The sequence below is a fragment of the Chiloscyllium plagiosum genome, unplaced genomic scaffold (assembly GCF_037043375.1).
Source record: "Chiloscyllium plagiosum isolate Xiang-an unplaced genomic scaffold, Cpla_swu_hap1 HiC_scaffold_18, whole genome shotgun sequence".
In the NCBI taxonomy this organism is placed as follows: domain Eukaryota; kingdom Metazoa; phylum Chordata; class Chondrichthyes; order Orectolobiformes; family Hemiscylliidae; genus Chiloscyllium; species Chiloscyllium plagiosum.
In genome coordinates this window covers 27,425,599-27,450,565 of record NW_028270156.1, presented here as the reverse complement: position 1 = coordinate 27,450,565, position 24,967 = coordinate 27,425,599, and the positions used below count along the sequence as shown (strand labels likewise).

Below are 24,967 nucleotides of genomic sequence, written 5' to 3'. Positions count from 1 at the left end.
AACAAAATATATCACCCAACACAGAAATCAGAGTTTAGATGAGATGCTTCTGGACTGAGGTAAATGTACTAGGAAGTTGGTTTGGGAAAAGAAAAAGATTGTTTCATAAAGAGTTATTTCTGGGCATTATATTCAGTTCAGGTCACACATCAACATTGTTTTGTCATACATCAGTACTTCTTTTAACATTAATTGGCTAAAACACTTGACTGCTGCCATAACAGCACTGGAGACACACCTTCACCACATGGAGGACAGAAGTTCAAAATGAGTGCCCACACCACTCTCTCAACGACAACAAATCATACGCTACAAATGCTCACTTTATTATTGCCATCTCCTACCAAAGACAAACTCAGTAATAACCACAGCACTCAACTGCAATCAACCCTTTCGAGAAAGGATATTGCTTTACCTGTTGTCCTCTCTCCATATCCAGCGTTGAAAGATATCATCAGCTTTCTTCTCCATCAGTGTTACTTCAGCGCCTGGTTGGGCATTCATCTCCAAAACTCCCACCACAAGCCAAGGACAGCTGCAGATTATGATGTGTCCGTCTTGGAACTGGAACTGCTGCTGATGTATCCGCTGCGGTTTGAGAGGTTTGGGATGGGACCTGTGGGCAAACATGAGCTGTGAGTTGTGTCAATTATATAAAGAAAACATCTGAAAATCTTGGGGACAGAAGATTGCAACTCTCTCACACAAGGCCATCAACACAGGACAGCATGTGGGGCAAGGATCTGGCTGTGATAAACTCCTAACAGCGTTTCTCTGGTAAAAGATGGAAGTGAGACAGAAATGAGTGAAGGGAGTGTCAAGTATATGGTGGTATGAACATACTATTACATAATATGAACTCATTACAGGAGAGGTTTCTGGGTGCTGAGGATGGGTGGACAAGGGACTGCAAGCAGCAGTTCCTAAGGTAGATCGTGCATTTGCTGCATAGTGGAACTGGAAGGGAAGTCAGGTTACAGATATAATGCAGACACAAAAGACTAGCCTCACAAACTTCAGTGCAACCATCACTAGAAGTTACCAGTCAACAAATCCTGACAAATACACTCTAATGTACATGGTACATTTTCAGCCCTGTGGGCAACTTATTGAATGTAACAAAAGTATAAACTTTTAAAATTGTGATTCAGAGTAATAAAAGTATTTAATTTTTAAAGGAGACAAAACTAATGCAATCATATTTGCAAATGTCCAAACTAATCTACTGAGCAATGTACATTTCTGTTCATGTGAAGCAGTGGCACTAGAATCATATAGAAGCCCTAAAGTGTGGAAACAGGCCATTCAGCAGTACAAGGCCACACCAACCCTCTGAAGAGTAACCACTCAGATCCATTCCTCTACTACTCCACATTTACCGCTTACTGATGCACCCAACCTACACATCCCTGAACACTGTGGGCAACTTGTCTTTGGCATGGCCAATCTGCCTAACCTGCACATCGTGGATTGTGGGAAGAAACTGCAGCACTCAGGGGAAACCCACACAGACATGGGGAGAATGTGCAAACTCCACACAGACAGCTACCCAAAGCTGGATTTGAACCAGGTCCCCATTGCTGTGAGGCAGCGGTGCTAACCACTGAGCCACTACTTATCGGAGTTAACAGAATTTAAGCACAGGTTATCCAAATAAAATTCCGAGTGCACGTGTGACTGGAATTGAACCAGACAAAACCAGCGTAGTAACTGCTCGGCTCCTTTTTAAGTTAGATTAATGCTTGTCATTAAAATAATGACTTTCAGGTGAAATATGTGGGAAGAATCTCTATTCCTGTCCACAAGCCCATCACTCCATTAATTGAATAGAATAGCTAGCAAGTCATTAATCCTGACAATTCGTCTAGAGGCACACTGAAGATGTTACCTAGTATGGTGACGAAATGTCTGAAAATGAACCTTCCAGCTCAGCGAGCAAACCTATATCCAGAGTAAGTAACAATCCCAGAGGCCCAGGGGCTATGAAACCAATTTCACCATTGCAGCTGGTGGAATTAGAATTCAATTAGTACATCTGGAATGTAAAGGCTAGACTCAGTAATGGTGACTATGAAATTAAGGTCTATCATTCGGAAAGCCCAGATGATTTACTAATGTTCTTTTAAGGAAGGAAATCCTTAGCTGGTCTGACCTACAATGTGACTCCAGATCCACATCAGTGTAGTTAACACTTTACTCATCCTTTGAAACATTGAGCAATGCATTCTATTCAAGGGTGATCAGGGATGGCTATGCATTACTGGCTTTATCAACAATGCCCTTGTCCCATGGAAGAATATCAAGAAGAGACTTGCCGACACTGCTTCAGTAGCACTTTCTAAACCTGTGATGACCTCCACCTGGAGAGTAGAGGATAGTTGGGAATAGAAATTTCATCTATTGACATAACATCCTAATGTGGAGTTGTCCCTTTCCATTGGTTCGATGTCCTGGATCCCTATGAAAGTGATTCTCTTCATAACATGGATGGAAATGGTTCAAGAAGACCAGCCAACATTTTTCTACGGTAAATACAGATGGAAAATAAACCATAGCTCTGCTGATGATGATTATATTCTGAGAAGGAAATGTTTACCAAAATAAAAGCTGTCTGGTTCCACTATCAGATAATCAAAAAAATGGTGATTAACCTGTATTTATTGTATAAATCAATGTTTGTGAAAGATTTCCCATCTTCTTGCCATGAGACTCCATCGTCATCAAACGCCTTTGATTTTCTTTCCCATGGATAATGTTCCTTAGGGTAACGGGCATCGACAGTTAGATGGGTTCTGGTATGTGCATCACTGGAAAATACAAATAATCACAGCCGTATTTTTAATATCTAATTTATTTCACCAGATATTTCCTTAGAGGACCAATAAATGTTTCAATAAACCCGGTTGTTCTCGCACTAACATTTCTGTCCTGGATTTACAGCAGTGTTCCAATGAAGCACAATGCATGCTTGAGGAACAACACCTCATTTTCCACAGAGACACTTTACAACCTCTAGGACTCAATATTAAATTCCACAACTTCAGAACTTGATCATGTGAATCTGTCCTCCACTTTTCTTACAGTGCCCCCAACCCCTTTCTTCATTCTCAGGCCAGAGGATTCATTTTCTCTCTCTCACGTCTTAATTTTTACCTATTTTATATCTCTATGTCTCTATAACCAAAATTAGCAACCCATTTAGCTTTCACATAGCATCTGTTCCCTTCACTCCTCCTCTACCTCTGTCAAAAGTTTTAAAACTACCCTTTTCTAATCCCCTCAGTTGTACATACAGAAGGATCTTATCAGACTCAAAACATTAACTGTTTCTCTCTCCACAGATGATGCCAGACCTGCTAAGTTTCTCCAGCATTTTCTGTGTTTATTCCAGATCTCCAGCATTTGCAGTATTTTGCCTATTTTTCTATTGGCTGGTGGAGTTGTAATCAGAGTTCACAGATTTACAGTAATTGCTAAAAATACTGTAGGAAGAAATGAGAAATTATTTTATGTAGCAAGTCTGAAACTAACCAGGTGAAAGGATGGTGGAACCAGATTCAATAGTAATTCCCAAAAAAGAGTTGGATAAATACTTGATCAGGAGAAATTTGAAGGGATAAGGCAAAAGAGTATGGGAGTAACTATAATTGGGCAGCTTTTTCAAACAGCCAACACAGGATGGGCACAATAATGTGCTGTATAATTAAATAAATATGAACGATTCTTGCATTTTTATGTTTTCTTTCACAATACCACAAAATGCTTCATTGCCAAAAAGTAGTGTTGAATACATATTCACATTAGATTACTTACGGTGTGGAAACAGGCCCTTTGGCCCAACAAGTCCACAGCAACCCGCCGAAGTGCAACCCACCCAGACCCATTCCCCTACATTTACCCCTTCACCTAACACTACGGGCAATTTAGCATGGCCAATTCACCTGACCTGCGCATTTTTGGACTGTGGGAAGAAACCGGAGCACCCGGAGGAAACCTGTGCAGACATGGGGAGAATGTGCAAACTCCACACAGTCAGTCGCCAGAGGCAGAAGCTTAAATAAATGCCATTGGACTTTGCTTCCAATCAGTACATTTGTCCATTTAGATAGGACTGCAATTGAAAAATGCAGTTATTATATCAATCACAAGTGGCTAAAGCAGCTTCACTATATTTAACACAATGGCTTCAATTCCTTACAGTAGATCAGTTAAGAAGTTTCTATTTTCATTATGATCTTCATCAGTTGTTGCAGTGCATGGCTGATTTTGCTTATCTGCTTCAGAAGTGGTTTCTCCATGGTTAATGGGCACGACACTTTCAGCCAATGCCAACTTAGCTCCAGACATAAGAGTACCTACAACCTCAAGGACCAAACCTGCAAGGTAAAAAACACATGTTTAATAGGATGCGTTATGCTGTTTTTTTAAAATAAAAAAATTGCTTTTGAAGTGCCTCTCACGACTTTGTCCAAATTATGGTACAGTCAATGAAAATCTTTTTGAAGTGTAGCAAGTAAAACAACCAATTTACACACAGCAAGCTCCCCCAAAAAGCAATATAAAAATGATCAGATGATATGACTTTAGTTGAGGGATAAATATTGGACAGGACATTGGAGATAACTTCCCTGTTCCTCTTTGCAATAGTACCATGCGATCTTTTACATCTATCTAAGAGAGAAGACAGAGCCTAAGTTTAATGTGCTATGGGAAAGACAACAAAACTAGAACACGGTTATAGAATTATAGCGTTTGTTTTGCGGCACTTTCACGGTGCTAAATGCAACAGACTTCAAACAGACCTAGCAACTCAAGACTGGGCATCCATGAGGCACTATGAGCCATCAACAGCAGCAGAATTGTACTTCAGGTCAGATGTGGGAATGTTTGCTGATAATTGCACAACGTTCAGCACCATAGCAACTCCTTAGATACTGACGTATTCCATGTTCAAAGATTTGGATAATATCCAGGCTTGGACTCATAAGCGGCAAGTAACATTCACGCCACACAACTGCCAGGCTATGACCATCACCAATAAGAGGCAACCTAACCACCGCCCCTTGACATTCAATAGTGTTACCATCACTAAATCCCCCACTATCGACATCCCAGGCATTATCATTGACCATAAACTTAACTAGACTCACCACATAAACACAGGAGCAACAAGAGCAGGTCAGCGGCTAAGAATTCATGCTGCGAGCAACTCACCTCCTGATTCCCAAAGCCTGTCCACCATCGACACGGCACAAGTCAAGAATGTAACAGAATAATCCCCACTTGTCTGGATGACTGCAACTCCAACGACACTTAAGAAGCTTGACACCATCCAGGACAAAGCTTGATTGGCGTTACATCCACAAGCATTCATCCCTCCACCATGACACTCAGTAGTAGCAGTGTGTAACATCTACAAAATGCACTGCAGATATTCACCAAGGATCCTCAGACAGCAGCTTCCAAACCCACAATCACTTCCATCTAGAAGGACAAAGGCAGCAGATACATGGGAACATCATCAACTTCAAGTTCCTCTCCAGCTACTCACCATCCTGACTTGGAAATATGTCGCTGTTCCTTTTTTGTCGCTGGGCCAATATCCTGGAATTCCCCCCCAAATGGCATTGTGGGTCAACCCACAGTAGGTGGACTGTAACGGTTCAAGAAGGCAGCTTGCTACCACCCTCTCAAGGATAACAGGGATGGGAAATAAATGCTGGCCAGCCAGAAACACCCATATCTCACAAATTAATAAAACAAAAGATATATAGCACATCTGGGGGCTCTTCTGCTCATCCTGTGTTGGTTCTTTGAAACAGCTGTCCAGTTAACAACCAGGTAATTACTAGAGGCATGGCACTCATCCACAGATTCAATCAATAAGCACATCGACCTGGACCCAATATACGACCACTGCAACGGACAGCTGGAACTGACAACCGGAAGCGGCAGAGACAAACCACTATAAATGCCGGAGGAAACATCACAGAAGCGTTTCATAGGAGGCTCCCAAGCACTGAGGATGTCACCTAGACAGGGGACGAAACGTCTGCTACACAAATTCCCAGCTCGGCGAACAGAACCACAACACTGATAATACCTTCGGGGTTGCGCATGGCACTGTAGCTGCGGATTAAAGCAATATCACATGTCAGTTTGTTAAGCTGGAGACGTTTCCTCTGCTCCAACGAGGTTAAGTTCGGATCTATCCATGCCTCTCCACAGGAAACATAAACCTGAAAGATAGAGTCAGAGAGCCATTAAGGCACAAATGAAGGCCATGTCACCCATTGAGTCCATGCTGGCCCTCTGTAGAGCAATCCAGTCAGTCATATTTCCTGCTTGGTTCTAATGGTTTATTTCCTTTAAGCGCCCAACCACTTTCCTTTTGGGATTATTGAGTGTCTCCGCAACTACCATTCCTATAGGCAGCAGGTCCCAGATCATCACCACTCATTGAGCAAAAATATTATTCATCAAGTTTCTCCCACACCTCTTGTCCACCATGTCCCTAGTCCATGTAACATTAGTTAGCAAGAACAGCTTCTCTACATCTACTTTCCCAAAGCTGTCATCATCATGTAAACCTGTACCATGCCTTTGCTCCAGAGTGAATAACTCCTGTTTGTTTAACCTAATCTTGTACCATTCTGGTAAATCTCTTCTATACCCACTATAATATCCAAAACCTTCCTCAAAGGTATTGAAAACACTGAAAGAATTCAGTAAGGTGGATTCTGATGCACCAATCAAGAATGAGACTTAAAATTCAGGATAGGTGATTAGGAGAGAAATCAGAAATAATTTTTTCACAAAATTTGGATTCTCTCCTCGAAAAGATGTTGGCCAATTTCAAGACTGATTAATAGTCAAAGCTATGCAGCAAAGGTGTTTAATTAAGAATTTTTAAAATCCTCTTATGGGACATGAGCATTGTTTTCAAGATTAGCATTTACTGCTTTTTGAAAATTGTAAATGAGGAGATGGTGTGGCCTTTTTAGTTGCTCATGGTGGAGGTACATGCAGTGTTGTTAAGGAGGAGCTTCCAGATTTTGGACACAGTGACAGAAGTCAAACTTACCAACTGATCCCTCTGGAGATCTTTCAGAAGAGTATGTTCTTTCCCTGTTTCATCAAACAGCCTGCGGGCTGCAAAAGGCAAACCCAACATCAAGGTGCACCTATCGAAAGAATTCAGTCAACCACTAAATTTGCAGCATGTAGCATTGATCGTGTGGCTAAAAGCACTGTCCTACTCCCGTTCCTATGTTGCTGACCCCAAGTTACATAATTTTGTACTAAGATCAATATTAGTGATCTCCATGGTCAGAGGCATCACTGAGCTCAATGATGAGAATTGTAATGGATTTTGCCAATGCAGTTGTCTTTTTCATATAAATTGTAGATTGAACAAATTTTTGTTTGCACCTCTATGTACTAAATTATCATGGAGTAAAGCAGTTTAATGATTCAAACCAATCTCTGAAAACAACTTGTATTTATATTGCACTTTTAATATAGAAAAATTTTCTTAGGTGCTCCACAGGAGTGGTACAAATGAATATGCACACCAAGCCACACAAAGTGATAATAGCTCAGATGATCAAAAGTTTGATCAAACAAGTAAGATTTAGGGAGCATGTTAGGGAGGATACAGAGAATTAGAGAGATATTATGGCGAGGGTGTGAATCTAAGGACTGTGCTTGCTGAGGGTATGACCACTGATGGTCCAGCACTTAAAGTTGGAAATGTTTAAGAAGTGAGCATTGGAGGAGAGAAGATATTCAGGAAGATCGTAGAGCTGGAGCAGAAAGACATTGGGAGAGGGAAGGAAACAAGTTGAGAATTTTAAAATTGGACTTTCCTGTGCTTGCTAATTTATATTAGTTAAGTAACGCTCAGTAAATAGGACTTCTTGCAAGTTAAGATAAGGCAGTTGTTGGCTAACCTCCAGTTTCTGAAGGGTGGAATGTGAGAAGTTAGCCAAAAATGTATTGGAATAGGCAAACTAATAGGAAACAAAGGCATGGATAAGGGTTTCAGCAACAGTTGAGCTGAGGCAGGGGTCTTAGCAATGGCCCTGACTATTGAAAATTTATCTTGGGGTCAAAATGACATCAAGGCTGCAAATAGAGTGCTTTAGCCTCAAATTAGGAAGGAGAAAGTGAGGTCTGCAGACGCTGGAGATCAAAGCTGAAACTTTATTGCTGGAACAGCACAGCAGGTCAGGCAGCATCTAGGGAACAGAAGATTCGACGTTTCGGGCACATGCCCTTCTTCAGGATTCCTGAAGAAGGGCATGTGCCTGAAACGTCGAATCTTCTGTTCCCTAGATGCTGCCTGACCTGCTGTGCTGTTCCAGCAATAAAGTTTCAGCTCAAATTAGGAAACAAAGACAATGGCTTTTTCTAATATTTGATTGGAAGAAATTACTGTTCATTCTACATTGGATGAAGGATAAGCAATCGGACAATTTCAAGATAAGGAAGGAGTCAAGGGAGGTGGTAAGGTAGGAGAGTAGGGTATTGTGGGTGACTATGTGGAAATTAGTGCCCTTTTCAGGAAGTCTATTTTCAGGAGTTAAGAACAAGTCTTTGAATGTCACCAGATGTCAAAAGTACATGAGCTTGAAGAAAATCCAATGAAAATAATTTTTGATTATGATTAGGTCTGAATAGAGGCAGGTAAGAGCAGTCCCAGTTTCAAGGTGTGGGAGAATTTGGGGTCAACCACATTGAAACTGAAAACAAGTCACAAGGGACAAGGGAAGAAAGTGTAACTTTGTCAAAGTCATATAGGATGCTTATATGTGACTTTGTAATCAGGGTAGGAACCAGCTTCAAAGGATTTCACCTTATGTCGTGTTTACCCAGTTTATCTTTGTTAGAATTGAATCAAGTTGCAAAGTAGATCCGGTTGTAGGTCAAGTCACAAAGTAGATCCAAAGTAGGTCGGGCGGCATTTGTGAAGAGAAATCAGAGTTAACATTTCGGGTCCAGTGACCCTTCTTCAGAACTGATGGTAGCTGGGAAACAGTTGGTGATAATGCAGAAGAAAGGATGGGGGTGGAGTAAAAAGTAAATGATAGGCGGAGATGGAGCCCAAAGAGGAGAAGAACATTTGGACAGACAAAGGAGTGGATAACGATCCCCCCTAGGAGAATGCATGGCTACTAATGAACACTATTGGTGGCTAACAATGAATTGTGTGTAATAGCAAACCAGTGATAACAAGGCCTGTGTGTGGGGGTTAGGGTAAGGACATGGGACAAGGTGCCTCAAGCCGTAAAATTGTTGAACTCAATATTGAGTCCCACAGGCTGCAGAGTTCCCAAGTGGAAAATGAAGTGGTGTTCTTTTAGCTTGTGCTGAGCTTTGCTGGAGCACTGCAGCAAGCCTGAGACAGAGATGTTGGCCTGGGAAAGGGCGGTGTGTGAAGTGCTAGGCAACTGGAAGCTTAGGGTATTATTTGCGGACAGAATGTAGATGTTCTGCAAAGTAGTCACCCAAGTCTACGCTTCCTTTCCCCATGTAGATGAAACCACATTGTGAACAGTGAATGCAGCAGACTAGATTGAGTAAAGCGCTGCTTCACCTGGAAGGTATATTTGGGCCCTTGAATACTGAGGAGGGAGGAGATAAGTGGGCAGGTGTTACACCTAAGGTTGCAGGAGAAGATGCCATGGAGCAATTGGGCCGGGGGCACGGTTGCGAGTGAAGGAGGAATGAACCATTGTCCTGAGCGGAACAGTCCTTGTGGAAGGCTGACAAGGGAGGGGAGGGGAATTTTGCTTAGATTAGATTCCCTACAGTATGGAAACAGGCCCTTCAGCCTAACAAAGGCCCACCGACCCTCCGAACAGTAACCCACCCAGATCCATTCCCCTGCCCTATATTTACCCCTGACTAATGCACCTAACACAAGGGTAATTTAGCATGGCCAATTCACCTAACCTGCACATCTTTGAATTGTGGGAGGAAACCGTAGCACCCGGAGGAAACTCATGCAGACACTGGGAGAATGCGCAAACTCCACACTGACAGTCGCCTGAAGCTGGAATCGAACCCGGATCCCTGGCGCTGTGAGGCAGCAGTGCTAACCACTGAACCACCGTGCCGCCCTGTGGCTGGTTGTAGCATTCCACTGCAGAAGCTGGAAAAGGCAGCTAATGATCCTCTGGATGTGGACGCTGGTGGGATAGTAGGTGGATGAGGGGGACCTAATCACTTTTGTAGGAGAGAAGAGGGGATGAGGGCCGAAGTAAGGGAAATAGGTCAAACCCGACTGAGGGGCCTGTCCACAACAGTGCTGGGAAATCTTCAGTTGAGGGAGGTGGACATTTTGGAGGCCCCCTTGTTGAAATTGGCATCATCAGAACAGATATGACAGAGATAGTGGAACTAGGAGAATGGATTAGAGTCTTTACAAGAAGCAGGTGTATAGTCAAGGTAACTGGGGGAGTCGGTTGGTTTGTAATGGAAATTGGTGGCCAACATATCCTCAGAAATAGAGATATCTTAGAAGGGAAGAGTCAGAGATGGACCAGGTGAAGATAAGAGCAGGAAATTGGAAGCAAAATTGATAAAAGCTTCCAATTCCAGAGGAGAGAGGGAAGCAGCACCGAGTACATCATCAATTTACTGGAGAAAGAGTTGTGAGTGAGCACTGGAATACGACTGGAACAAGGAATGTTACAAGTACTCCACAAAGAGACAGGCATAAGTAGGGCCCATGTGAGTACCCATGACCACCTCTGACCTGAAGAAAATGAAAGGAGTTAAAAGAGAAGGTGTTCAGGGTGAGGACGAGCTCAGCCAGGCAGAGGAGGGCAGTGGTGAAGGAGTACAGTTCAGGCCTTTTTTTTCTAGGAACAAGTGGAGAACTCTGAGGTCACCTTGATGGGAGATGGACATGTGAAGGGACTGCAAGTCCATGGTAAAGAGGAAGTGGCTAGAGTCCGCAAATTGGAAATGTGAAACTGACATAAAGCATCAAAGCAATCGCCAATGTAAATGGGAAGGGACTGGACAAGGGGAGAAAATGGAGGTGGTAGGAAGAGATGAGTTCTGTGCAGCAGGAGCAGGGAGAGACAATGGTTCTGCCCGAGAAGTCCTGTTTGTGGATTTTGGAGAGGAGGTAGAAGCAGGCTGTGTGGGGCTGGGGGCTATGAGCTTAGAGGCAATGGTGAGGGCGATCACCAGATGAAATGAGATTAGTGACCATTGCAGACACAATGGCCTGATGTTTCATGGTGGGGTCTTGGTCTAGGACATCAAAAATCACTACCAGGAGGAAGTATCCTAGAGCTGGCCCTCAACCTCTGGAACATAAAGGTCAGTATGCCAGACAACAATAACACCATGTTTGTCAGCAGATATAATTACAGAGTCACAGTCACTGCAATCAGTTCATAGGGAATGGTTGGAATGGCTGAGGGCTAAGAAATTGAGGCAACCAATTTCACGATGACAATTCTCAAGGCCAGAGGGAAGGGTCCAGGTAGGTGGAGCACTTGTACTTGAGGAAGGGTCACCGGACCCAAAACATTAACTCTGATTTGTCTTCACAGATGCTACCAGACCTATTGAGATGTGTTTGGGAATGTGGTTAATGAGGTTGGGATGGGGTGAATAGACTGGTTCACTTATACTAAGTTTGTCCCTTACCTGAACACACCAATAATTTAACTACCTAGTTCTTAACATCATTCTCTGCAAGAAATGAGTGCAGTCATCTGATTGTAGTATAGACCACAACCTTTTGTACTGAACAGTTGCCAGGGACATATTGTTGTCAGGGACATTGCACTGAGAATGCTGATTTTTCAATAAAACATGGACAGAGATCCACATAAAATTTTTTAAAAAATTTCAAACTCCTGAAATATCCATTGGATTCCAAGGCTCTACAGACCTCTGCAGGGTATGACAACCGTACCTATTTTAGACTCAGAACTGTTTCTTTCTAATCTTTGTTCAAATGGAATTAACAAAAGCAGAACCTTGTCAGTTCTGTTACAATAAAATAGCAGCATGGTGCTTGCATTCTAATCAGCTTTTGTCTATTGCAGAAATCATCAGAACAGCTTTGGTATAGTAATTCGAGTACCTCGGGGCAATCATTTAATGTTTGAAATAAATTCAGCTGCTGAATGAATGATGATCCAAAGTGGAGATAAATTAGGGTGATCACCAGCTGAGGCACTGGGCACCTCAATGTCAGAAGACAAGCACAGCTATTGCTACTTAGTTTGAAATTAAATCTCATTATGGCAGTGTACTTTGACAGGTAGCATCATCCTTTCTCAGTAATGACTCTCATAACTGTAGCAACTATCTGACATAATGCATCAGAATTTGCTGCACATACAATGGCGAGTTTAATGGAGCACTCTGTTATTAGTGTGTATTAAAAAAAAGACAGGAGTTTATTACATGGAAGAGATGCTGGATCATTTGAGTTGCTCCAGTGTTAGCCTCACACAAAACAGGGCTTGTCCTCAAATTTGTCTTTGACTGTTGAGAAACTGCTGGAATTGTTTCATATAAATATGAATTAAATTTATCAGAATGTTAGGGCTGCAACTTCATAGTATAAGGACCCTATTTAATGGTTTGTGATCGTAACAGGTCACATGGAAGCACAGAAGGAGAAATAATTGAAACCATGGAGTCTCACTCCTCTGATTGTTCTCAGAGGTGACTTTAATTATAAAAATATTTAAAGTATAATCCATTTCCATTGTTCTCCTGTTTCTTTCTTGATCCTTAAATCTAATTGGTAAAGGGCATGGCTTTTTTTTGGGAGCCTGTCATTCAATGAGGTCCAAGATATTCCATGGTCTTTGTTATTCCTCTATCAGTTCACATTGTCAGCAATTTGCAATACAGAAATAGTGGAGTGAAAATTTCAAATATTAGAACCCAGTGCAAGATGCCCAGCTCGAGAAATGTCGAAAAATTATTAATACTTGGATCTAGAAGATAATCCACACAACATTAAATCCAATTCACATAAGGAGCATTTCAATGGGAAGGGTAAGGGAAGGTAGAACTTTAACTTTTCATGTAAACACATTCAGTTTACAAGCAGGATATCTGAAATCTTCTTACTATCAATTTATAAAGTATGCAATATTACCTTTCTAGAAACTGTTTAAATTCAAGCTCATGCACTTTAATTGAAGGATCTGCTTGCCTATCTTTGCTTCTCTGCAATTCACTTCTTCCTCTCCACCGAATCTTGGTCCTTGCAGCATTGTATCTAGAAACAATGAATTAGTTATTTATTAGATGCTCATATTTATGGAGCTAAGGCAGGAACAGGATACTGATTAAGAATGATCAGCCATGATCATAATGAATGGTGGTGCAGGCTCGAAGGGCCGAATGACCTACTCCTGCACCTATTGTCTATTTCCCACCTTCTCAGGTTACTTGTTCTATACATCTCATTAAAAATGTACAAAGTTAAAAATCACACAACACCAGGTTATAGTCCAACAGGTTTAATTGGAAGCACAAAGCTAGTGTGCTTTCAATTAAACCTGTTGGACTATAACCTGGTGTTGTGTGATTTTTAACTTTGTACACCCCAGTCCAACACCGGCATCTCCAAATCATTAAAAAGGTAAGTATGAGCCTATTACATAACAGAAGCAATAGGTACCAAGGTGAGCAAGTTATGATGAACCTTGATTAAAATACTGGTTTGGCCTAAACTGTAAATTTCTTCTGCACTCATTCCAGTTTAATTACATCCGTCCTATAGCAAGCTTATCTGGGGCTGAGATGATGATCTACAACCACAGCCATTTTCCTTTATGCTATGTATGATTCCAGGTTGTAAAAATCCATTGTCTGATTCCCATTGATTTCAGTTTCATTTCAATTGGTCAAATATTTTTTTGGAATTAAGTTTAGTAACCCTCTTCACCTCTGAATTAAGTCTTTTTGTCCATGTTTGGATAAGGCTGCTTTGAGGTTTGGAGCTACACCACTCTAGTGGAATCCAAACTTGATTTATGAGCAAATAATTACTGACAAAGTGTTGTTTTATATGACACCTTGTAGCACTTTTCTGATGATTGAAAGTAGACTGAGGGGTGATAATTGGCAAGATTGAATTTGTCCTTTGCAGATAGAATATATCTGTTCAAGTTATCACTTCAAATAGGATTGATATATTAGTTGTAATAGAATAGCACAGAACTAGTGGCACATCTAGTTCTGGAGCAGAAGTCTTCGGCATTACTGCTAGGATGTTGTCAGAGTTCAGCGACTCTGCTTAGTCCAGTACACTCATCCATTTTTTGATATTATATGGAGTGAGTCAAATTAGCTGAAGACTAGCAGATGTGTTGTTGGGGACATCAGGATGAGACTAAGATAGATCATTCAAACCGAAGATTATTGCAAAAGCTTCAACCTTGTGTTTTGCACAAAGCACATGGAATAAAAGGGATAGCATAGCATGGATTTGAAATTGACTGATATAGAGGTATAGGTTAGTGAGATTGAAGGAATAGTAATGTAAGCCAAAGTGGCTGGGGAGAAAGGCAGTCAGTGTAAATAGAACACAGATATGGCTCATCATGAGGTCTTCATTGTACAAGCTGTAAATAAAGCACATAAAGTAAACCTTACTACAGGCTACGTCTAGCTCACTCATCGGCCTGGATATTCCCATTGTGAGTTCATGTTTTGTCACATGAGATTCATGGTGTTTAGTGCATTATGGTTCAGAGCAACCTTTCTTATGCAATCTTCACCTCAATTGTGCCCAAAATCTATGGTGCTCTTCTCATGGGATCAGGCAGCAGGGGATGCCCAAGTTCTTGCCAGTGGTAGGACCTTCTGGCAATCATACTGATGGCACCATATTTAAAACTCAGCTGTATACCATTTTATGTGCTAGAACCTAACCTTTATCCTTACACTGCATTATTGGCTAATTATAATTAAGGACATGGCACAGAAAGGGAAGCTGGCACCTTGTTTTATTGACTGAGACCTGGAGATGTTCATGGATACAGTGGTTGGAAGGAATGCTTTGTTGTGCTGATTGCCGAAGGGGTCACACCACCAGATTCAGTCGGTCTGGACCAAGACAACAACCCAGATCAGTGAAACACACAGCAACACAAAAAGAAAATTAATGATATTCTGTGCTTCACAAAGGTAAATCTTTTCTCAATTCAACTCATCTCTAACAGGGCCATTACTCATTCTATCACACTGACAGCAACTCTCATAATTGCATGCATTATGTCGACTCAGCCATTCGCACACCTCGCTGTTCCAAACTAATAACCCTATCTGCCCTTTGTCCATCCTATTCACTCAATGAATACATTTCACCATCTCTCATGCTCATGCTCCTGCTTCAACACTAACAACTCTTCCATCATATTCAGCCCCTTGCTTTGTCTCATTGCAGAAAACCACCATTTCCAACCAACATTGTGCTTGATTTTGGTCTTCCATTACCACCAGTGCTAACTCAATCTTAATTTGCACAGGATTTTATTCCGCTTCAACAATTTATTTCTTCTCTCATTCATGCACAAGTAACAACTAACAAATCTCTGCTAAAAATAAGCTAGCACTAAGATCTTCACTTCAGGAGAAACTCTCAGAACATGTACCATTAAGGTGTTCATATGCACCCTCCACAAGCTCGAAATTTTATCTCAATGGTATTTGACCTAGAATAGATTTGGAAATGCTTTGGTGAGCACATTACTGACACATTCACAACTGGTAGAGAAAGAAATTTCCCAGTTCTCCGGCACCAGAGAACGTCCATTTCCTCAGCTGTAGGTAGAAGACAATCCTATGGCCTTGGCAAATAATGGCTCTGTGAAAATGCACAGTCCAGCCCAGGAACAGCAGACAGATCACAGGGCAGTCCACATGCTGGCTCAAAGGATGGAAGAATCCAGCAATGCTAGCAGTATCCTGCTGTCTCCATGGAAAGGTTGGGGTCTATTTTGCTTTGTCCTGGATGGTGTCAAGTGTCTAGAGTGTTGTTGGAGCAGGACTCATTCAGGCAAGAGGGAGCTTTCCCTCACTTGGAGTATTGCGTACAGTTCTGGTCACCGTATTATAGGAAGGATGTGGAAGCATTGGAAAGTTACCAGGATGTCACCTGGTATGGATGGAAGGTCTTATGAGGAAAGACTGAGGGTATTTTCATTAGTGAGAAGGAGCTTAAGAGGTAATTTAATAGAGGATTAGATAGGGTGGGCAGTGAGATTCCTCAGATGGCGATGACTAGCACACAGGGACATAGCTTTAAATTGAGGGGTGATAGATATAGAACAGATGTCAGAGGTACGTTCTTTGCTTGTGAGTAGTAGGAGCATGGAATGTCCTGCCTGCAACAGTAGTAGACTCACCAATTTTAAGGGCATTTAAACGGTCATTAGATAAGTATATGGATGATAATGGAATAATGTAGGTTAGATGGGTTTCATATCGGTTTCACAGGTTGGCACAACATCAAGGGCTGAAGGGCCTGTGCTGTGCTGGATTCTACGTGCTAATCCTGACTTGTGCCTTGTAGATAGCAGAAAGGCTTTGAGGAGCCAGGAGGTCAGTTACTGACTTCAGTATTCCTAGCCTCTGTCCTGCTCCTACAAAACAGTCTTTATATGTCTAGTCCAGCTCAGTTTCTGGTCAATAGTAACCCGTAGGAAATTGAAGGAGGAGGTTTTAGGATGATAATGCCATTGACTGTTCAAGAGGCAATAGCAACACTCTCTTGTTGGAGATGGTCATTGTCTGACACTTCTGTGGTGCAGATATTTCCTGTCACTTGTAAGCCCAGATCTTAACATTATCCAGGACTTACCGTATTTGGGCATGGATTGTTCAGTATTTATAGGGTTGCGAATGGTGCTGAACACTGTGCAATCATAGGTGAAAATCCCGACTTTTGGAAGAAAGGTTGAAGCAGTTTAATGGTGGTTGGGTCTAGAACACCACCCTGAGGAACTTCTGCAGATATGTCCTGGAGCTGAGATAACTGACCTCCAATATCCAATGACCATCTCCCCATGTGCCTCATATGACTCTGACCATAGGAGAGTTTGCAGCCTGATACCCATTGATTCTAGTTTTGCTAGGGCTCCTTGATGCCACACTCAGTCGATGCAGCCTTGATGTCAAGCGCCATAACTCTCACTTCACCTCTAGGATTCAGCTCTTTTTCCCATACTTAAACCAAAGTTGTAATGAGGTCAGGGGTTGAGTGACACTGGAGGAACCAAACTGGGCAACACTGAGCAGATTATTGCTGAGCAGGTGCTGCTTGATAGCACTGTTAATGACACCTTCCAACACTTTACTGATGATTGAGAGTAGGCTCTTAGGGTGGTAATTAGTTGAGTCATGGTTGTGCTAGGCCGTATTTCTGAATGTACAGTTTTGGACATTGAATGACCTGTTGATGAAGTGTTAATTGAAGCCAGATCAGTAGCATTAGCAAATAACTGGGCTCATGAGTATTACAACTGGCCCTGAACAGGGCATCAAACTCTAATCCTCTCATTGCAGCCCAAAGGGAACAAACAGTAACTTACTCCGCCCACTTTTCATAAGGTGCCAACCATTTTGTACTGTTATTGTGCTTGACTTACAATTCGATGTGATGAGGTTCTAACTTTGGCGACTTCTGACTGAGCTCTGGTCTCCATCTGAGATGTTGGATGACCAAACCCCCTTCTGTTCCCTTCAGTGTTGCTGTTCTGTGATTCTGATGACCATTCAGCTACCCCACATTTCTTCTGAATCTTTTCATAGAATGGTGAATGTCCACACTTTACCCCAGAATTCCCAGGTCCTTTTGGCATTACACTTTCCCCATATAACAGAAATTTGCTGAGAGGAAACCCAATGCAAGGTACTAACCTGCGTGAGAAACCTTAAAGTGGAGTGAGGGACAAGTTTTCACTGGAGTGTTTGGTATTTGTAGACAATAGACAATAGACAATAGGTGCAGGAGTAGGCCATTCTGCCCTTTGAGCCTGCACCACCATTCATTATGATCATGGCTGATCATCCTCAATCAATATCCTGTTCCTGCCTTATCTCAATAACCCTTGATTCCCCTAACCTTGAGAGCTCTATCCAACTCTTTCTTAAACGAATCCAAATACTGGGCCTCCACTGCCTTCTAGGGCAGAGCATTCCACACACACCCACCACTCTCTGGGTGAAGAAGTTTCTCCTCATCTCTGTCCTAAATGGCCTACCCCTTATTTTTAAGCTGTGTCCTCTGGTTCGGGACTCACCCATCAGCAGAAACATGTTTCCTGCCTCCAGAGTGTCCAATCCTTAAATAATCTTATACGTCTCAATCAGATCCCCTCTCAGTCTTCTAAACTCAAGGGTATACAAGCCCAATCTCTCCAATCTTTCAACATAAGATAATCCCGCCATTCCAGGAATTGACCTCGTGAACCTACGCTGCACTCCCTAAATAGCCAGAATGTCTTTCCTCAAATTTGGAGACCAGAACTGCACACAATATTCCAGGTGCGGTCTCACCAGGGCCCTGTACAGCTGCAGAAGAACCTATTTGCTTCTATACTCAATCCCTTGTTATGAAGGCAAGCATGCTATTCGCTTTCTTCACTACCTGTTGTACCTGCATGCTTGCTTCATTGACTGGTGTACAAGAACACCCAGATCTCTTTGTACTGCCCCTTTACCTAACTTGACTCCATTTAGATAGTAATCTGCCTTCCTGTTCTTGCCACCAAAGTGGATAACCATACATTTATCCACACTAAACTGCATCTGCCATGCATCTGTCCACTCACCTAACCTGTCCAGGTCACCCTGTAATCTCCTAATATCCTCCTCACATTTCACCCTGCCACCCAGCTTTGTATCATCAGCAAATTTGCTAATGCTACTATTAATACCATCTTCTATATCTTTAATATATATTGTCAGTACTTTGCCCCCAATACCATGCACCCTAATTTTGCTCACTAACCTCCTATGTGGGACTTTATCAAAGGCTTTCTGAAAGTCCAGGTACACTACATCCACTGGATCTCCCTTGTCCATCTTCAGAGTTACATCCTCAAAAAATTCTAGAAGATTAGTCAAGCATGATTTCCCCTTCATAAATCCATGCTGACTCTGACCTATCCTGTTACTGCTATCCAGATGTGTCGTAATTTCATCCTTTATAATTGACTCCAGCATCTTTCCCACCACTGAGGTCAGACTAACTGGTCTATAATTTCCTGCTTTCTCTCTCATTCCTTTCTTAAAAAGTGGTACAACATTAGCCACCCTCCAATCTGATCCTGAATCTATCGAACTCTGGAAAATAATCACCAACGCTACCAGAAGGAGGTGGATGCTTTGGAGAAGATACAGAAAAGGACATTGCCTGGTATGGGGGATTTTAGCTATGTAGAAAGGTTGGATAGTCTGGGTTTGTTTTGACTGGAACACAGGAGATTGAGGGGCAACGTGATAGAAGTGTATAAGATTATGAATGGCATGGATAGAGTGGAAAGTATGAGGACTTTTCTCAGGACGGAGGGGTCAATTACTAGTGGACACAGGTTCAAGGTGTGGAGTCAGGGGGGGCGCGGGGGAGGGGGCGCGGGGAATGTTTAAAAGAGATGTGTGAGGCACACTTTTCACACAAAAGGTGGTGAGTATCTGGAACACACTGCCAGAGGAAATGGTGGAAGCAGACACTACAGCAGCATTCAAGAAGCCCTTGGACAAATACATGAATAGAAAGGGTATAGAGGGATATGAAGACAGTTTTAGTATGGAAGGGCAAAATGTGTCGGCGCAAGCTTGGAGGGCCGAAGGGCCTGTTCCTGTAAGAATAAGAGCAGACCGGGAAAGATGGGTGGTCTGAGGTATAATCATTTTGATGTGAGGAGAATGACAGGTAAGGCAGACGAACTTACAGTTCAGATTAGTACATATAATTATTATACACTAGCTATTACAGAGACCAGGTTGAGAGAGGGATGATACTGGCTATTTAATGTTCTGAGATTTAGATAGGCAAGATAGAGAGGGATGTAAAAGAGATGGGTGAGTTGTGCTACTGATAAGAGAACATCACAGAATACTGAATGGCCTGGACAGGGTGAATGTTGGGAAGATGTTTCCATTGTTAGGAGAGACTCTCCCTATAGCTCAAACCCTCCAACCCTGGCAACATTCTTGTAAGTCTTTTCTGAACCCTTTCAAGTTTCACAACATCCTTCCTATAAGTGGTCTAACCAATGTCCTGTACAGCTGCAACATGACCTCCAAACTACGATACTCAATGCTCTGACCGATATAGTAAAGCTTACCAAATGCCTTCTTCACTATCGTATCCACCTGTGACTCCACTTTCAAGGAACTATGAACCTGCACTCCCAAGTCCCTTTGTTCAACAACACACCCCAAGGACCTTACCTTTAAGTGTACAAGCCTTGCCCCAGTTTATTTCTTCCAAAATGCAGCACTTCACATTTATCTAAATTAAACTCCATCTGCCATTTCTCAGCCCATTGGCCCATCTGATCAAGATCCCATTGTAATCTGAGATAATGTTCTTTGCTGTCCACCACACCTCCAATTTTGGTGTCACCTGCAAACCTACTAACTATATCTCCTATGTTCACATCCAAATCATTTCAATAAATGACAAAAATCATATATTGACTGGGACTCGCTTAGTGCCAGGGGCTTGGATGGAGGGAAGTTTGTTACATTTGTCAAGGATGTCTTTTGCAAATAATATGTAAACAGTCCAACTAGGGAAGGGACCATACTAGACCTGATAGTGTGGAATGAGCTTGACCAGGTGATTGAAGTTTCAGTGGGGAAGCATTTGGGAACAGTAACCATGATTCTGTAAGTTTTAAGTTACTTGTGAATAATGATAAGAGTAGTCCTCAGGTGAAGGTGCAAATTGGGGGAAGGCTAACTAGTACAATATTAGGTAGATACTGGGAAATGTAGATTGGGAGCAGCTGGTTGAGGTTAAATCCACATCTGGCAAGTGGAAATCTGTTACAGGCCAATTAATTAGAATTCAGGACCAGCACTTTCCTGTGAAAATGAAGGATAAGGAATGGCAAGATTCATGAACCTTGGATGACGAGAAATTGAGAGCTTATTTAAAAAGAAAGGAGGCATATGTAAGGTTTAGGAAACTGAAGACAGACAGAGCTATCAATAATACAAAGATAACAGGAAAAAACTCAAACAAGCAATTAGGTGAGCTAAAAGGAGTCTTTGGTAAACAGTATTTTAAAAATTCCAAAGTGTTTTATACATATATAAGGAATAAGAGGGGAGGTAAGGAAAGTAAAGGTCCACTGAGGGACAAAGGATGTAATTTTCATGTGAAGCCAGAGGAATTGAATGAAATCTTAATGAATACTTTGCATCAGTAGTCACAAAGGAGAAGGACATGGTGAGTCTTGGGACAAGCCTGTCAATAGAAAAAAGGACATGTTGCATGTTTTGAAAAGCATTAAGGTAGTCAAGTCCCCAGGACCTGATGGTTTCTATCCTAGAATATTAAGGGAGGCAGATGAGGAAATTGCTGGGGCCTTGAATGAAACCTTTGTATTGTTTTAGTCACAGGAGAGATCCCAGCGGACTGAAGAATTGCCAACATTGTTCCTTCGTTTAAGAAGGGCAAAGGGATAATCCAGGAAATAATGGACCAATGAGCCTTACCTCAGTTGTAGGGAAATTATTAGAGAAGATTCTTATGGAAAGGATTTACTCACATTTGGAAAAGTATGGACTTACTAGCGATAGGCAGCATGGCTCTGTATGGGGGAGGTAGTATCTCAAAAACTTGATTGAGTTTTTTTGATGAAGTGACAAAGCTGATTGAGGGCAGGCGGAAGATGTCTATATGGACTTTAGCAAGGCCTTTGACAAGATTCCTCATGGCAGACTGATCCAAAAGAGAAAATCACATGGGATCCACAGTGAGCTGGTAAGACGTATAAGAATTACCAGTGAGCTGGTAAGAATTGACTTAGTCATAGAAGAAAGAGAATAATGTTGGAAGTGTGTTTTTCTGACTGGGATTATGTGACTAGTGGTGTTTCACAGGAATCAGTGGGAGGACCTCTGTTGTTTGTAATATATGTAAATGATTTGCAGCCGACACAAAGATTGGGGCACCTGTGGATAACAGGGAGGATTGCTGCAGAGTATAAAAGGGGTGAAAAAATAGCAAATGGCATTTTAATCCAAACAAATGCAAGGTTATGCATTTTGTAAGATCTATTGCAGGAGGGAAGGATACAGTAAATGGCAGAACCCTTAGTTTGCATCAACATAGAGGGATCGAGGCATGCAGGTCCACAGTTCCCTGAAAGTGAAAACACAAGTGGATAAGGTGATCAAGAAGGCATATGGCATGTTTACCTTCATTAGTGGGGCATAGAGTTTGTGGGTGGCACAGTGGTTAGCACTGCTGCCTCACAGCGCCAGAGACCCAGGTTCAATTCCTGCCTCAGGCGAATGACTGTGTGGAGTTTGCACATTCTCCCCGTGTCTGCGTGGGTTTCCTCCGGGTGCTCCGGTTTCCTCCCACAGTCCAAAAACGTGCCGGTCAGGTGAATTGGCCATGCTAAATTGCCCGTAGTGTTAGGTGAAGGGGTAAATATAGGGGAATGGGTCTGGGTAGGTTGTGCTTCAGCGGGTCGGTGTGGACTTGTTGGGCTGAAGGGCTTGTTTCCACACTGTAAGTAATCTAATCTAAAAAAAATCATTAACGAGTCGTGTTGAAACTGTATAAAACTTTAGGCCACATTTGGTACAGTGCACAGTTCTGGTCGTCAAACCATCAGAAGGATGTGGAGGATTTGGAGAGGGTACAGAAATGGTTTACCAGGATGTTGCCTGGTTTGGAGGGTATTAGCTATGAGGAGAGTTTGGACAAACTTGTTTTTTTTCCCTTGAACATCAAAGGGTGAGGAGCAACCTGATAGAAGTTTACAAAGTTATGCGAGGCATGGATAGATGGAGTCTTTTTCCCAGGGTAGAAATGCAGTAAGTAGGGGACATAGGTTTAAGTTAAAAGGGGTAAGTTTAAAAGAGATGTGATAGACAATTTTTTTACACTGAGGGTGATAAGTGGAGGTGGTAAAGGCAGATTGAATAGCAATGTTAAAGAAGCATCTTGACAGATATATGAATAGGCAGGAAATAAAAGGATACAGACTGCGTAGAGGCAAAAGGTTTTTAGTTTAGAAAGGCAACATGCGTTGGCGCTGTCTTGGTAAGACGAAGGGCCTGTTCCTGTGCTGTATTGTTCTTTGTACTTTAGTGTTCAATGTAATTTACATAATAATACAGACTGAAGTCCAATTTAATCAGAACATGTCCTTGCTGGATTACATATAGATTTTACATATATATTTTATGCAAAGTGAAACAAGGGATTATGGCATTGCTTCACAAATTATTTTCTGATGTAACCCCATTTTAATTTGCCATTGTCTTACGGTTGATCCCACTGATTGAGCTGGTTGGGTCCTAAAGGACATAGCTGCTAAACTGGGTCTGCTGCAGGTGGTGAGGGAACCAACAAGAGGGAAAATGTACTTGACCTCATCCTTACCAATCTCCTGGCTGATGATGCAACTATCCATGACAGTACTGATAAGAGTGACCAATTTCACACTAAGAATAACCTCCATCATGGTATGTAGGACTACCACCAAGCAATATGGGCCAGACTTCCAACAGATCTAGCTATTCAAGACTAGGCACCCACAAGGCACCGTGGGCCATCAACAGCAGAATTGTACTTCAGCACAATCTGTAACCTCATGGGCTGGCATATCTCCCACTCATCCAGTTCCATCAAGCCAGGGGATCAACCCAAATTTAATGGAGACAGCAGCAAGGTATGATAGGAACAGCACCAGGAACACCTGAAGAAGAAGTATCAGCCTGGTGAAGCCACCAAACTGGACTACTTGTGCGCCAAATTGCATAAGCAGCAAGTGACAGACAGAGTTAAGCGATCCCACAACCAACAGATCAGATCTAAGCTCTGCAGTCCATCTACATCCAGTCTTGAACAGTGGTGGACAATTAAACAACTCACTTTAGGAGGAGGTTCCACAAATACCCCATCCTCCATGATGGAAGAGCCGAGCACATCCATACAAAAGATCAGGCTGAAACATTCGCAGCAATTTCTAGCCAGAAGTGCGAATTAAATGATCCATCCCCGCCTCCTCCAGTGATCCCCAGCATCACAGTTACTAGTCTTCACCCAATTCAATTCATTCCACATGATATCAAGGAACAGTTGGAGGCATTGGATACCACAAAGGCTATGGACCCTGACAACAAGCGAGGATCAGAGGCCCGACAGGAAGGTAAATTTTAATAGAAATAAAAACTTACTTCAGCAGTTCAGCGTTCTTTGTTTTGGCTGCTGTTGGAGTGGGAGGAATGACAGCGAGGACCAGAGGCCCAATGGCAAGATAAATTTTAAAAAATATAAAAGCTTACCTCATGTATAGGCGGAGAGCACATTGAGCAGGAGTGGACATGGGACTGCTGGGTAAGTAAGGCTTTATGTGTGGGTGGTTGCTTTACTCTAAATGCCACTCAGGTAGTGTCTCCAACCCGTCCTCCTCCACTAACCAAAAAAAAGATTCTGTGTGCCGATTGGGAATTTAGAACAGTGGGAATGGAGGTTAGGCCAGTTGAATGTTTCTCCTGCAGAATGGGGGAGGTAAGGGTCACCAGTAGTGTCCCTGCTGACTGCATCTGTGGGAAGTGCACCCAACTCCAGCTCCTCAAAAACCACATTAGGAAATTGGAGCTGGAGCTGGATGAACTTTGGATCATTTGGGAGGCGGAGGGGGCTATTGAGACGAGTTACAGGGAGGTAGTCACACCACAGGTAAAAGAAGAAGGTAGATGGGTTGCCATCAGG

At 42.3% G+C, this 24,967-nt stretch overlaps 1 protein-coding gene across 2 annotated transcripts in view; it reads right to left on the bottom strand.

Annotated features, from left to right (window-relative positions):
• Positions 1–24,967, bottom strand: part of LOC122557702 (doublecortin domain-containing protein 1-like) — a 554,199-nt gene that overhangs the window by 80,250 nt on the left and 448,982 nt on the right. For both annotated transcript variants that reach the window (XR_015760126.1, XM_087996361.1), the window contains exons 22-27: positions 13,145–13,267; positions 7,085–7,184; positions 6,104–6,239; positions 4,199–4,376; positions 2,652–2,807; positions 416–616 (exon numbers count right to left, since the gene is read on the bottom strand). Coding sequence is in view for 1 of the 2 variants with exons in the window: in XM_087996361.1 (XP_087852487.1) it covers positions 416–616; positions 2,652–2,807; positions 4,199–4,376; positions 6,104–6,239; positions 7,085–7,184; positions 13,145–13,267 (894 nt within the window). In the remaining variant the exon portion in view is untranslated. The remainder of the gene's footprint in view (positions 1–415; positions 617–2,651; positions 2,808–4,198; positions 4,377–6,103; positions 6,240–7,084; positions 7,185–13,144; positions 13,268–24,967) is intronic.